The 14,843-nt window shown below is 53.0% G+C and overlaps 1 protein-coding gene across 12 annotated transcripts in view; it reads right to left on the bottom strand.

The window, feature by feature from the left end:
• Nucleotides 1-14,843, bottom strand: part of MSI2 (musashi RNA binding protein 2) — a 264,564-nt gene that overhangs the window by 15,432 nt on the left and 234,289 nt on the right. For 7 of the 12 annotated variants that reach the window (XM_075518401.1, XM_075518402.1, XM_075518397.1 and 4 more), the window contains one exon: nt 12,891-12,998. The exons of 2 other annotated variants lie outside the window; for them this stretch is intronic. In XM_075518401.1, the coding sequence (XP_075374516.1) occupies nt 12,891-12,998 (108 nt within the window). The remainder of the gene's footprint in view (nt 1-12,890; nt 12,999-14,843) is intronic. 3 more of the 12 variants (XM_075518399.1, XM_075518404.1, XM_075518407.1) reach the window with 1 other exon arrangement.

Genomic DNA, 14,843 nt, shown 5'->3' with positions numbered 1-14,843 from the left:
AATACTCCCCTGTAAACGCGCATGCTTTTTGCAGCAGGTTATGGGTTTATTTTTTCAAGCGCGGCAAATGGAAGAGGCCGCCGGGACAGAGGCAGAGGCAGGGCCCAGGCGGGCAGCAGGGGCTCGCACCGCATGGCCACCGGCACGAGGGCTGGGGAAGAGCAGCGAGCGCTCTGCCCAGAAAGGGCCTGCCCTCCCTCTGTACCCCTCGACTTCTCCTAAAGCAGCTCCTTCTCGTCAGAAATTCACTTTTAATCTCACGCCAAGCATTTTCTACCCCCAGTGCCGGTCACCGCCAGCACTTCTTTCCTCCAAGGTCCTCCTCACTCCTGCTTTGACCCCGGGGTGGCTTCCCATACAAACAGGCTTCTTGACAACTTGTTGATCCAGCGCTCTAATCTCTGGATGACTCTCTCATCTACCACAAACAGCCACGCACAATTTGGCAGGCATTTCTACCATCAATGTTTATGATAATAACTACACGTGCTTGAAAGCAGCAGGAAATTTTCAATATAACTATCATTAAGACAAAATGCTTTAAATCAAAGCCATTACCCACTACCAAGACTCAAAGCTCACAAGATTAGGCTGTTTTTCTATCTTTATGAAAAATTCATACAACACGCTGCAAACATCATCTTCCAGCTCGGAGGAGTAAATGATATAATAGCACTGAACGCTGCTGGCAGGGATGGAAACGGGCAGGGAGCTGGGGGCACAGGGCAGGAGGTGCCGACTGGCAGCAGCCGGGCAGGGTGAGCCGATGGAGAGCAGGTACCCCGGTCCCGTCGGCAGCAGCAAGAGGACGGTATTTATTGATCTGCACACGCTGCGGCCCGTCCCCCTGCCCACCGTGGGTTCAGCAGAGCTGCAAAGCAGGGTCCCAGGCAGCCCAGCTGGGACAGGGAACTACACCACAGTCTGGAGGCATTTAATTTGAGTCACTTGGGGTTTAAGAGGAGATTTTCACGGCAGGAATATCACCTGTTACCCAAGCATTCAAGCCTGCCGTACTGCCTTTGCGACAACCCAAGCACAAACGCTGCAGAGGACGTTACAGTAAAACCACGGTGACCGGTGCAGGGAAGATCATGCCCTTCCTTGGGGATCCCACGTGTCCTGAAGCATCAGCACTAACGGCCAGGCCGCAGCGTGCATGACCGACAGACCAGCACTCAGGGTGATGCTGATACTTTAAATAACCAGCCGTGGTATGGACTGCGGGAAAACTTCAGCACTGCATGCAAATCTTACATCATTAGTGCTTAGAGCCTTATAAATATCATTAGCTAGCACTGCACCCGTGTTACAGACAGCTTGGCCAAAGCTAATTCTTTGTGCATTCACGGCTGAAGTTAATGGGAGCTTGTACCTTGCTTTTCAGAGATGCTAACAACCAAGATGTGATTTACCCGAGACTGGGTGTACAAATTAACGCCAGTCTGAAGTAAGACGTTGGTGCTCCTGGTTCTCGCCTATTCAGGCTGCAAGGGCACACAGGCACAGCACTGAGAATTAAATGCTCACATTCAGGCTCTTTTTTTCTATACCAATCACCGCATACAGCTCCAGCCAGAGGCACAACCACGTCCGTTTGTGGCCAGGCTGAACTATCAGAAGCATCACTTTCTTGTGTGTGCGCTTCTACGTACGGTGTTGTTTTATGTCTGAGCCAGCACGCGGCACACCTCAAATTCAGATCAATGCCCAAACTCAAAAATGTCTCAGAAATAATGAGCTGGAAATACACAGATATTCTGGAGAGTAACAACGTACGAACAGCTCCCAACCAGCTGAAACAGAAAGTGGGAGACAAACCAGAAAAAAAAAAAAACCCCAGCCCCAGCGTTACAATTAGAGGTGCCATTTAGTACATCTCTCGCGGGGACCTGCAAGGCGCAGCACTTCACTCTGGCTCTTCCCAAGTAGACTTGAAAAGCAAACACCTCTCGGTAAGAAGCCTGTGGCAGACAGAGCTCCTCTGCAAGTATTGAGAGCTGTAGATATTTTGCTTATGACAGCCGGTTCAGTCCTGACTCTGGAAAATCAAACCGCGAGCTTTGTGCCTTCCCCGTCGCCCCTGGCGCGGGTCTGTAATGGGGAGCAGCCAGGCAGCCCTGGGTTAGTGGCAGCAGTTGTCCCTCCCCTGCAGCTATATTGGCCCTGCAGGGAAAAAAATAAAATAAAAAACTGTCGGGTTCATCATTAAAGTAAGTGGTGATGAGGCCAAGAGACACCGAGAGCAGCTATCTGCCGTAACAAGGTACCATTTGTACGTTATTTTCTAGCTGCAGTCACACTTTAAAAGGTTGTTCTGCCTCTGCAGCCCCTTCGGAAACGGCTTCACACATCAAAATATCGCAGGGATAACGACAGAAAGCAGTGGGTGGTGAGCAGGTTCCCGGCTCAGCAATTACTGCTGGAAGCGAGCAGAGCAGGGGGAGGGAGCGCTGCCCAGCCCCGTCCTCGCTGCCGCCGGCACCCGACCCTGCGCGGGGCTGCCGACAATCACCGACACCCCTCAGACCCGCACCTCGCAGCAGCGCGAGCTGCGAGGAACCGAGCTGGACGCGTCGGTGTGATAATGGCAACTGGGATCTTGCGCCAACGGCTCCTCACGCGGCCCCAGCGCCCTCCCTCCGCGGCGCAGCACGGGGACTCCTGCTCCGGCACCGGCCTGGATGCCGAGCAGGCGGCACGGACACACAAAGCAACTGCTAAGCTACCCCGGGTGAGCAGAGAGCGAGAGCTGGGCGGTTTCCACGAGCGTGGGCAAGCCAAAAATTCAACTGGTGCATGGAGGTGTTTTAAAACTCCACCACCGTCCCCCTCGCGCAGGCTGCAGGCACGCGAGCAGCACCTGCTTCTGCTAAATGCTGTGGTTAACGCGTCCGAGGCATCAGCCACGCCTGGAAGCTGCTGATGTGCACCAATTTGCAGAAGAAAAGACACCAAATTCACCGTATTCAAGCCCAGCTTTTCTAAGTCCTGCAGTTATGCAGCAGGACAAATAAAGGCACTTTCCAGCTTGGCTGTAATTTTTTGCGAACGATCAATATTTATTGCCTAATCACATTCTCCATATTGCAAGTTAGCGGTGTCACTCTCACGCCAGGCCGAGTGCTACGCGGAGGCCACACAAAGCTTCGCTTGTACAAGCTGCAATCAGGGAGCCAGCTCTTGTCACAGCCTTACAAAAGGATTTCCTCTCGAGCGGCTCATCTTTAATCATTATAAAAGCACAGAAGTTTAATCCATTTTTGATGTAAGCGCTAATAGCTTTGTGTCCTTGAAGTTCAAAGTGGTCTTCGTGCATGTCGCTAATTAGCCGAGCAAGCAGCCATTCAGCTCCCTCTCATGTTTCTAATTAGATCCTTAACAACAAACAAATGTCGACCTTACAAAGGCTGCGCTACGTTTCCCTCCATTAGTTAAACAGTTTGGGAGGGACGCGGGTCCCGTTCGCCTGCCACCCGCCCCCCAGCCCAGCGCGCCAGGGTTTCGGGCTGGGGGCACGCAGGTGCCTCTGCCGCCCCTTGGAGAGGTTCCACCGCGCCGATGGTGTTTTCCAGGGGTGCCGAGCACCCCGGGGCCGTCACCACCCCACGGCCCCCCGTGCCCACGGGGCCAGCCGTGGCCCGGCTCTGAGCTGCTCTGCTGTCCCTCCCCGCCGACAAGGGATGCTCACCGGCTGCGTCGAGACAAGCAAATAAAACAGAGAGATAAATAAACTCTGACCCGTTAGTCATCTTCCTAGCAGGTTTCTCCGTCAATTTAACTGGTTTTACAGTTAATTTAAAATCTGGTGTGCTTTAATGTTTACATACTTTGCAGCAAATGCTTAGGACTGTTTTCTTCCACTCTTTTTTGGCGCTCGTTGTGTGTAACGTGCTGCACCGGAGCCATTTCGGCAGCACCACGCTCGCGCTTTCACGTGCTCGGGTTTTCGGGCAAGCTCTTTGCTCAAGCCCTGGCTCTGCAGCGGAGCAGCGCCTGCCCCGGAGCATCCCGCAGCCGGTGCTGCTCACCGGAGACGGCAGCGGCACGGCCCTGCGCCCTCCCTCGGGCAACGCCGGGCTAGGGGGGGCGAACGAAGACATTTCCGCATCGGGGACCTGCTGCCATGGCGCTTCGCTCGCACGCAACTCGGAGGGCTGCGGCTGCTCGCTGTTTCGCAGGATCTGACCCCAGCGCTGTACCCGCTGTCTGCGTCTGCACGTTAGGCTTTAACACTTATTACCATCCATCCAACTGGCAAATCAGGGCTAAAGCTCGTGATGCTGTGCTAACGCAGACCTCTCTCTAATAATTTTTCTGTTTAAAATGAAGGAAGAGCTGAGCCAGGCGACGCCGGCGCTTTCACCTCGCGCTGGGTAACATGAAAGCTGTTGCTACTTTTACCATGGGCAACCACATCTGCATTAATTGTTTACCACAGCCCGGACAGGTCTTTTATTAATATTAATGAGTAACAGGGAACAAAAGGCCCCTTTATTTTTAGCCTACTCTAATTGCGTAGTAATTACTCATCTACAAAACAAATGAGCCGAACTCCATTGCCATAGCAACAGAAACTCCGGCCTCCCACTGTACCACATTAACTGGCTATCACTCCTGTTAATTTTAAATGGAAGCCTTTTGTACGATAACAGACAATACAGGAGGAAAATGAAAACAAAAACGGGTCTTGGCTTCACCGCGTATTTTAAGTCTCCGCAGCAGAAGGGCACTGCCCGAGGGCACCTTCCCGCTGCTGACGGACACCTCGGGCCGGATGGGCGCCCGGGAGCACGGGGGGTTATCCCGGTAACAGAAGAGAAATCCAGCCCGCGCCCCCCGGCGCTTTCTGTGCAGTGCTCTCTCCCGCAGCAGAGTCTGCCCAGGCGCTGCACAGAGAGGCGCTGGCTCGGCGGGCAGACCTGCGCGGCCAGACGGGCGCCGAGGCCGCGTCCGAGCAAGGCAGAGCGAGGGGTCCTCCGCGGCGGGCACGGCCGGTAACGGCACTCGCCAAAGGAAAAACTCAGCTCATCGACGCGGAAACACCAGGGGAAGCTGCTGCCCACCACGCCGCGTCTGGGGCAGAGCTGGTGGCGCCAGCTCCGCTGTTGGCTGCTAATGCCCCAGCCCCGTGCCGGGGGAGGATTTGGGCAGAGAGACCTGAGAGTCCTCATGGCACAAAGCTCGGGGCTCTTGCTTTAACTAGCAGGAAACACCCTTAAAAAGACCCAGCTGTGTGAATTTGTTGTTTTTAAATAGCTCAAGTTTATATACCTGCAGACCAATTTTGCATTCTCTGGCAATTACTAATCCACCACGCTCCTCGAGCTAATCCAGAGCCAGATGCATGCTAACATCTGCTGCAAGGAAAAACTCCACTGCTTCTTTTTCAGTTTTCTATTTCAGAAAGGAGAGAGAGAAAAAAAAGAACTGTAATTATGTATTTACTTTTAAAGCACTTGAGGAGAGAATCAGCATGAAAATACTCACAATAGCATGTCAGTAAAACGTGCACTGTGTCCCATCGCGTGGTTGCTCCACTACTGGGTAACAGCCTGCGACCGCTGCCAGACAGGCAAGCTACCCCTCAGCTCAGCGAGTACTTTACGCGTTTAGGGATTAAAATGCCCGAGACGGGCTCGTGCGCTCAATGCGTGAGACGTGTCTCATCGCACTGGAAAGCTCACGCTGAAGGCCCCATTTCAAACTTTACAATGACTCATCCGCATCTTGCGTGGAACAAAGTCTAATTACAACGGCCAAGAGCTCCATCCCTCGCTTCCGCTGGGAGAAAGGAAACCACCACCGATAACGGGCCGTGCGGGGCTTTGCAGGGCTGGAGCGCGGCTGCCCGGCGAGGCTGGGGTAGTCCTGCGCACCGGTGAGCCGGTCCCTGCGCGGGCAATCAGCCGGCCCCTGGCACGAGGCAGCGGCAGCGTCCACGCCGTCCCCGCTTGCCGTGTGTCAAGAGCGGCGGCCAGGATGCCGGGATGAGCTCTGCCGAGGAGCGTTTTCCCATTGAAAATAATTCTCCTGATTGAAAAGACTATTAAAAGTTAGCCGCTAAATTCGTTAAAGATTAACTTCCCCTGTACTTAAGCCTGCGCTTCAGAGGTGGTCACTAATTGCACTGGAGATGATTTATCAAGTGCACAAGATTTTCTATTACAAAATTATTGATTAAAGCTGATGTATTTTAACCACAATAGGCTTCAGCCAGGAGCCCTGTAAAACGACCGCCGCTGTGGTCAAGGCCTAACAGCAGCAGCACCAAATTGCTTTAGATCTACTGAATTTTCCGCTCAGCACTGCAGGAAGCTCAGTCCCTCGCGGATCAAACAAATCAAAAAGTGGCATCCTACAGTAAAGTAAGAAACCGTTTTTGCGTGTAGCCTGCGTTCTAGAAAGGACCTGCGTGATGCCCACCCTGGACCAGCACGGCACTTCTGAACCGAAACAGAAATGACTCCCCTTTCATTATTATATTTTTTAATTTGGGGTAGTAGTCAGAAAAGTAGCTGCAGCGCTTGCAAAAGAGTAAGAGGATATTGCCAGGAACGAGGCCAAAACCACCCAGGGAAACGCCGTGGCCTCCCCTGGAGCCGCGCTACACCGACCAGAGGGGCACGGCGCATCCCCCCCGGGCAGGTGCCCCGGGCAGAGCCTGGCTGCTGTTATTTCCCTTCCACGCGCGACATTTGTCTCCGTGTCCGCCCCTCACCGGAGCCCCACGCGGCGCGGGGTCCCTCCGCCTCACCCTCCCTGCCGGGCCGCCTGCCACGCTCTCCAGCGCAGACTGCCTCTGCTAGGAAGATAAGCAAGAGATAAAATCTGATGCAGCCATTAATTTTCCGATGCATCAGCTGCCAGGCTCTGTCACATAATTACCGGCGGTTCCACTGGAGTGAGAAATTTCAGCCCGCTTGCTGCTCCCAAGTGGTCCACTTGTTAGGTTCTGGCTTTTGAGATTACATAGCTCAGATTAAACTTTATGTACTTTTATATAGTAGAATAAAAGAGGGAGAGCGGTTCCATCAGAGCCGCTGTGCCACAAGGGAGTCCTCTCAACGGGCCGCATAAATCCCAAACTGGTTCATCGCAGGATCTTTGAAACGCTTCCCCTTACGACATTTCTGTGAGCCGGTGGCGGCTTCTCTCCCTCCGCACACGCAGCCCAAGCGTTGTCCCACTTTTTATGGCCGTAATTTGCTAACACCATGGGCGCCTAGTGTCAAGATTAAATTTTTAGAGCACCTTCTTTAAGTGTAAGACAAGGCTTCCTAAACCCCATGCAATTTGTCGCTCCGCTGACTTTTAGATACACTCCCCGCTTCACCCTATGCCTGGCGCATTAAACAGTGGGTCCCCCGTCTCCCTGGCAGATGGAGATCTAAGGGGGAAATTATTCTCCCCCTCGATGCACAAGTGTTTCAGCTCCCCGGTAGCAACAAGGACAGTAACAGGGGCGGCTCGGATTGCCTTGCACAGGCTTGCATTGCGTCAGCCCCATCCGAGCGGCTGTTTGGTTGATTTACTTTATGTTCTATTAGAGGTAAGGAGCGGATACAAATCCTTAATTACATTTTGAAAGCCCATTCTGGATATTTTATTTCCTCTGAAAGCGCTTGCTGGAGTAAGCGCGCTCCAGCCTGCCTCGGCTGTCCCCCGGGAGCAGGACGATGCTCCAGCTCAGCACATCTGGTTTGCGGGGACGGCCGGGGGACGCGGGGAGGAGGGGGTGTGACCATGCCACACAGGAGCTCTTCTACTCCCAGCAGGATGGTTTTTGACAAGCAACAAACTAAACAAATAAACAAAAGCCTAATTCGGGATCTCAATTACCAGCCGTTAAAACTTACTGACTGCAGCTTCATCTGTGAAAGAATTTTAACAGTTTGGCACAGAAACCTGGGCAGAAGAAGCAAAGACACTTGCTGGCTCCACGGCAAAGGTGATGAACTTGCCTCGAACTCCTCACGCTGATGTTTATGGAATGTTAAATCTTCATTTAAAAATGTTCCCTTAAGCTGGGTGACATGGCAATGAGTACGACCCACCGCTAGCTCAAAGTCTCTGTTGCGTAACGCGATTTAAGGTTTATGACCTAAAAACAATTGCTTCGTGTCTCAGGACAGTCTGCGGGAAGCTGCTGCACACACACGGTATTATTTTGATACCCAAATGGAGTGATTTGCGTTTGGCACATCTGGGCTACGACTGCCAACGAATGATTCTATGGGCTAATATGGACGAGTAACAGGCTGATGAAGAAACCATGATTGTAAAATGATTTTAAAAACATCTTAAGTTCTTTTTAATACAAAATAAAAATAAGAGAATATCGTTATAGTCAGCATTTTAATGCCTAGGGGGGTTAATTTGGAAAAAAAAAAGGGGGGGGGGGGCAAATTTACTATCGACATAACAGCATGTGCGGGTTCTTGTACAGAGGGTGTAGGTTGCCTACAGCCGGCTTCAATTTAAACTTCCAGATAATGGGATTTAACAAATAGGGTACTATGGATCCAAGCCGTTAGCAGCTCTCTGCTGTATTGATAGCCCTACGCTTTCAATCGGACCGAGGCTATGCTTTGAACTGCCACGCTAGTTCACGTTGATGGTACCTATAATATCAACTCAACAATGCATGTTCTACAACTACATCTACTGCTACCAGTACGACTACTACAGTGCATGCATTTAGTTCAGTCCCACAGATACATACACTCTAAGAACAGGCAAGGGGAGATGTGAAATGTTTTACGGGACGACAGGTGTTTTGTTTTTTAAGTAAGGGAAATTAATAAAAACATCAAAAGAAAGAAAGTGTACAAAAAAATAGAGACATTTCTCAAGAGTTGATATGAGTCGTTTCTTGAACCGTTTCGTCCGAACAAGCAAAAAACATGCAACCAGCTGCTACTAACAAGAAGCTGGACACTGAGAGAGGATTAATAGGTGTGGACAAACCTTCCCGCTGAGAGCGCTCAGAAGAGTGTTTGAGAGGAGGTGTGCACGTCCGAGTGTAAGAGAGGCCGGAAAGTATGCCTCAGAGACACCCTCTCTCACAGCAGCCCCAACCAAGCAAGAGAGAAAACAACAAAACATAACTGCTCACACTCACCATCAAGGTCAGTAGCTCACGTTACGAGATTTGTTATAGCTGGCAAGTATAAAGTACAGTAAGGGGTTGTCGGGGCGCAGGGCTCAAAGGCAGCACTGGCAAGCCGGGACTGGCACCCAAAATCCAGATGTGCCGGGGGGCGGGGCGGGGGGAGCAGCTCCTGGCGCCGCGGCACCGTGCTGTCCCACCGCGCTGCGTGCCGCCGGCCGTCTCGGCGGGCAAAGCGTGCCCGTGGGAGCCTGCGCCGCTCACCTGGGGCAGGCGCGCGCCGCTCCTCCCGGTGCCGAGCGGCGGGGTCGGGCTGGGTTACGGACGGCCTTATCGGTTTTGTCTCCAGTCCTCAGGGAGGAACGGTTGGTGGCAACAGGTTGGGAACTGGGAAAATCTCAGACTTGTCAATGAACCAAAGAGGAAGGAACGAAACCCCTCTCCTGCCAAATTTTCCTTGTCTCGCTCTCCTGCCAAATGAATCCCGCCCATGTCAAATGCAAGATAAAAATGCCTCCCCCCATGATTGTATTTTAAAAAAAGCATTTACACGACAAAAATGTTTTACACGTAAAATATGTCAGGTGAATTCAAAAGAAACGTGACATTGATAGTGAAGTTGTCTAGGAGGAGTTTGCAGCATTCAGACTTTTAAGTTTGCTTGTTTTCCGCGGCTCAGGTCCCAATTCATTAAAAAAAAAAAAAAAAAAGAATGGATGAGGTTGTCAAAACCAGCGGAGGGATTCGGCAGCACAGTCCCACCCGGCACGAACAGAGGCGGCCAAACCCCCCCGTCTGCTGAAGGGACGTCAGCTATCGCCTCATCACTGGGATGTCGATGGGGCACGTAATTTATACAGAGAAGCATCGCTGCGTTCACCCTGCTGGCACGTGACCGGCGAAGCTAGGTGTGAATTTATGAGTGGCACTGAGCACGAGTAGGGGGAAACGTCCCTTTCTGCTGGGTGTAGGAGAGAGCCGCTGTGACAGATGAAAGAACTCGTTTATCCAGCAAGGCAGACTGGTGACTGCGTCCTCACACGCCGCGATAGAAAAAGAAGGGGCGAGGGCAGGGAAGAGCGGGCAGAGCAGAACCGGGGCCGGGCGCTGCCCCCGTGCAGGTAACTGCCCCCGGGCGGGCTCCTGGCGCCGTGAAGCAAACGTGCCGGCTTCCTAAGAGGAGGAACGTCACCCCGGGGAGCAACCGAGGTGGTCGGTGCCCACGCGCCGCTGCCCAGGGGGCTGGAGCGAAAGGGCTGCAGCTCCCTTGGAAGACCAAGATGCACGCCCGGAGGCGGACGCTCTCCGCGGGTGCTCGGCCCCACCGGCGGGCGCCAGCGCCCGGCCGAGCTCCGGTGCTGCAGAGCCAGCGCGCCGGCAGCCGCGCCAGGAAGGCGGGGAAGAGGCGGCAGGACGGGGCCGGGGAGCAGAGGAGGTCAGCGTGGAGTGAGCTGCCGGGGCCGGAGCGGTGCGGAAAGGGCAGCAGCGATGGGGACGTCTCCGGCAGCCTCTGGGCAAAGCCCTCCCCGGCGAGCGGAGGGGTGGTGGGACGCGCCTGCCCGGGCGTTTTCCAGCTCTTCTGCGTTGACTGGCAGAAAGGGGCCAGTAAGGGCCAGCTGTGCTGCGCTCTGTGCTTTTGGATTAGGCACGCGTGAAGGAGGGCTGTGCAAATTTGCAAAGGAAAAAGAAAAACCCAACCGAAAAGAAGGAAAAAAAAAAAAACCCCAGCCATTTTTCTTGTAATGAATCGGGCCCGTACGCTGTAGCACAAGATCGATCGTACTCTACTGCTCCTGAATACAATTCACTACCATTGCTGGATGGAAGTGGCGAACCCAGGATGTCCCTTCCGAAAACCGTCTTTGGATGGAAATGACTCTACGTAAAACACCACTGTTCCCAGAGCACGTTTTGCTGCAAATGTGAGCAGCCGCCGGGCCGGGCCGGTGACAAACCCATCGTCCTCCTTGAGATCTCGGGGCTGGGGGGCGGGGGGGCTCTTTTGATTCAGTTTTGGGGTTTTGCCAGTTTTGTGCACACAGGCAATTTTGAGGCTTGAAAGACATTTCCAAACACCATACTGCTCTTTAAACTTGCCAGAAAGGGTGTTGTTAATTTAGGGTTAGATTTAGTTTCGTATTGCAAGTTCAAATAAAAAACAAAAACGAAAAAACAAAACAAAACAGAAAACCCAACGAAAGAAAAACCAAAAAACACTCAAATTAAAGACAAATGATTTTCAGGCACAGAATTGATCAATGCTCAGGTCAGTTGTAATGGGCACCAAAAGCACTCCGATTAAAAAAAATAATAATAATCAGGGAAGCAACGTTAATCCAGCCAAACCCTCTGTGCCTTGCTAAGGGGCAACTCACCAGGTCTGTTTGCACGTAAAACAAAACCTGAAGGGCAAAACATGAGGAAGAGGCAGAAACAATGAAGTCTGTTTTCCTGAAATCATATGCAAAATCAATCTCTTGGGTTTTTTTTTTTCTTTTCTTTTTCTTTTTTCTCTTTGGGTTTGGCTTTCCCCCTCCGTGAAGGGGCAGCAGGAAAAGCCGGGAGATCGGGAATTCCCACAACCAGTCTGGCAAGTCACCCCTTAGGCGCTCTCTACATGCCACAAGATGAAACTGGTACAGATAATCCTTTGTAGCCTGCAAGCAGTGCCAGTTTGCATGGAACGGAGTTCTCCTGGTGTCTTTCTTTGGCCTCCATGGCATCAGGCTCGCACTCGAGACACACCTGGGCCTGCGCCCTCCTCGTAACCCCTCGCGCAGCGGCTTAGTCGGGGCTTTTCGGGAAGAGCCCGGTTAACCCCCGGGACTGCCAGAAAAGCCACCGAGAAACCCCCACTTCAGGACTGCGCCATGAGTGAGCTGGAAAGCCGTTGCCGCCGCCGCGGCCTCCGCCTCCGCCATGCTCCGCGGCAAGCCGGGCCCGGCGAGGGGCTGGCAGCCGGGGGCCGCGCAGGAGGCGGGCGCTGCCAAGCCAACAGCTCACCGATGGCTGTACTGAACGCTTAATTACCTGAGCGAAGCGCTAATTCACGTGTTTAGCTAAATTTAAAACCTAAAGGTAATAACGGTAATTGGCAACGGTTTATTTATTTCCCTTAAGGGGAAAAAAATAAAAGTTTTCAGAAGGACAGGAAGAAAAGCTTTGACGTTCCTCATGAAAGCAGGCCGGGGCTCGAAGCGGGCAGGGCTGGCGAACCGCCAGCGGCGCTTCGGTGCCGACAGCGCGAGCGTCGGCGTTCGCCCCGCGCGGGCGGAAGACGCCGTCCCCAAGGGGACGCGGCCCCTCGCCGCGGGGTTGCCCTGCGAAGGCCGCCCCTCGCCGCGGGCTGCGGCGGAGGAGGTGAGAGCGGCTGCGGGCGCGGTGGGAGCGCCCGGGGCCGCCGCCGCCTCACCCCGGTGCCAGCTTTCCATGAGAAACGAAAACTTTTTTTCAAAAACGCAAATTAATTTTTTTGGGGTGTCCTTTATAACCTCGAATTTAAAGCAAAGAAACAAAGAAACCAACATAATAAAGGAATAAAGAAAGAAACAAATCAGAATATCTACCCCGGTTTTGGCAGTTCTTACGCCAATCTCCTGCAAGGTGCTCCAGGCCCCGTGGCCTCTGCTTGTAGTTTGGGTTTGGTTTGGGATTGATTATTTATTTTTTATATATTTTTTTTTTGCTCGTTTGTTTTCAGGTCCCCAGGATAAGTGTGAGGAAAATCAGAGAAATGATGGAGAGCTGCAGCCACACAGAATACCGACAGAGCTTTTACCTGACCCTGCACTCTGAGGGTTTGCTCTTCCACGGGCCCCCCTACCTGATCCTCTTGCTGCTGCCACGGCTGCCGCTGCTACTGGTCCATAAGCCGCTGCCGGAAAACCTGGCCGTGGAGAAAAGGAGAAGGGTAAAGAAAGAAGCCAGCGGGTACCGCGAGTCTCTGCGGGGCGCGGGGCGGCCGCCGAGGGCACGGCGTTTCCAGAGGTTGCCGTCCCGGCTCTCCGTGCCATCAACCGGCACCGTTTTTAGAAAGAGCCGAGCCCTCGCCAGGTGCCCACCGCCGGTGGTCTCTGCCGGCCCAAAGGTGGCCCAAATCCCCTTGGCAGAAGAGGAACGTGGCAGCGCGTGCCGCTGACGGCGCGCCTGGCCACGGCACGCCGCGACAGCCGAGGTGCCGGGGCGGATAGAGTGGCGGCAGAGCCTGCGGCGCTCAGCTTACGTCTCCGTACTCTCAAACGGCTAGGGTCAGACCGCTTCGCAAAACAACGAGGGAATTCTCTTCTTTGCTTATTTGCAAGTGATAATAACGTGCTGATCTACAGACATAGCAGTAATGGAAAATATGAGGAGGTCCTCATGTCAAGATCACAGATTTGCTGGGATCAAGCAGAAAAAAATCACTGGAATGTAATTTAAAAAAGAAAGAAAGAAAGAAAAAAAGCTCTTGAAAGCAAAACAGCCGCAGATCAAGGAGCTCTAAGACATACACCCTGCTACAGGGGGACCGAGCCCTTACAGATGAATGAAATGCTGCTAGCAAGGTTGCAGATTTAGTTTCTTTACTTAAATAATATTCCAAAGATGTGCCAGAGGCTCTGACTTTAAATACATGTATTTTAAGAGGGTAAAGGTCCAGGTGATCAGCAAGAACCCCAAACCCCCTTGCTGCAAAGTCAACAAAACCCTCGGAGGTTCCTGGTCTCCGGGGAGCTCCGACCGCTCCTGGCGCCCGACAGGACAACCCCAGGGGTAGTCACCACCACGGGACCTGCCCTTGAGCGGGCTCCAGGACTTTGATCACAGCTGCTTTGCAAAGCTGAAGAACCACAGGAAAACAACTGAGGCAACAGAAAAAGAGAACAGCGAGCTAGAGGGACGGAGAGAGCGAGACCCAGAGAAACCGGCAGACTACAAGCCCGCTACCTCTAGCACTATCGTCTCAGCTACAGGTAATCTACCAGGGGGAAAGGAGCAGAGAACAACTAGGCTAGAGTGACTTGAAGCTACTGAAAACATCAATTAAAAAAAGACATACTTGCATTTAAATATGGTAATAGGGCTGTTGGGGGAAAAAAAAATAGTATAGGTAAATGTATGCACAGCTACCCCAGGCTGCTGTCTGCTGCTGCTCCCCATGCGCAGAGCCCACGCAGCGCACGGCATCCTGCTCCTTAATGCCCACGTGAATCTGTTTGGTTTTATTACGTTGAAGAACTGCTACTATCTCTGTGGAGCGGGATGCAGGAGGAAGCACATCCAGACTGGGGGATATTATAACCACACACCCAAGCGCTAAATTCTCTCTTCCTGGTGATGGAGCCATTGACCCTGGTCGGGTCCCCCGACATACATTTAGGGCTGGAGCTGTGATATGCTGGAGCGAGAAGACCTTGGTGTTAGAGTCAAACCAACCTCCACGCAGCAGGGAAAGCATCTGCAGGACAAAGGCTGAGGCTCTGAGGCTTCGTTTTCATGCAGAGCCATGCCTAGGCCAAGCCCCGAGCCCTCCCGCTGTGGGTTAGGCAGCAGCGGAGCTGGCACCGTCCCTACAGCCTCTCCTCCTCCGCTCCCTGCCCACCACGGCGCACATTCCAAGAGCAGAGTCCTCGGCGTTCCCGTGGCATGTCCAGGACCAGCTGGCCGCCAGCAAATCTCTCATTTGGAGGCTCCAGGGGCTCCCTAAACCATCCATAAGGGATCAGAGGAGCTGTGGATTTTCCACGGAATA

This window comes from Mycteria americana, chromosome 15 (genome assembly GCF_035582795.1).
Source record: "Mycteria americana isolate JAX WOST 10 ecotype Jacksonville Zoo and Gardens chromosome 15, USCA_MyAme_1.0, whole genome shotgun sequence".
NCBI classification, from domain to species: domain Eukaryota; kingdom Metazoa; phylum Chordata; class Aves; order Ciconiiformes; family Ciconiidae; genus Mycteria; species Mycteria americana.
Note: the sequence above shows the minus strand (reverse complement) of the source record. Positions and strands in the feature narration are given on the sequence as shown.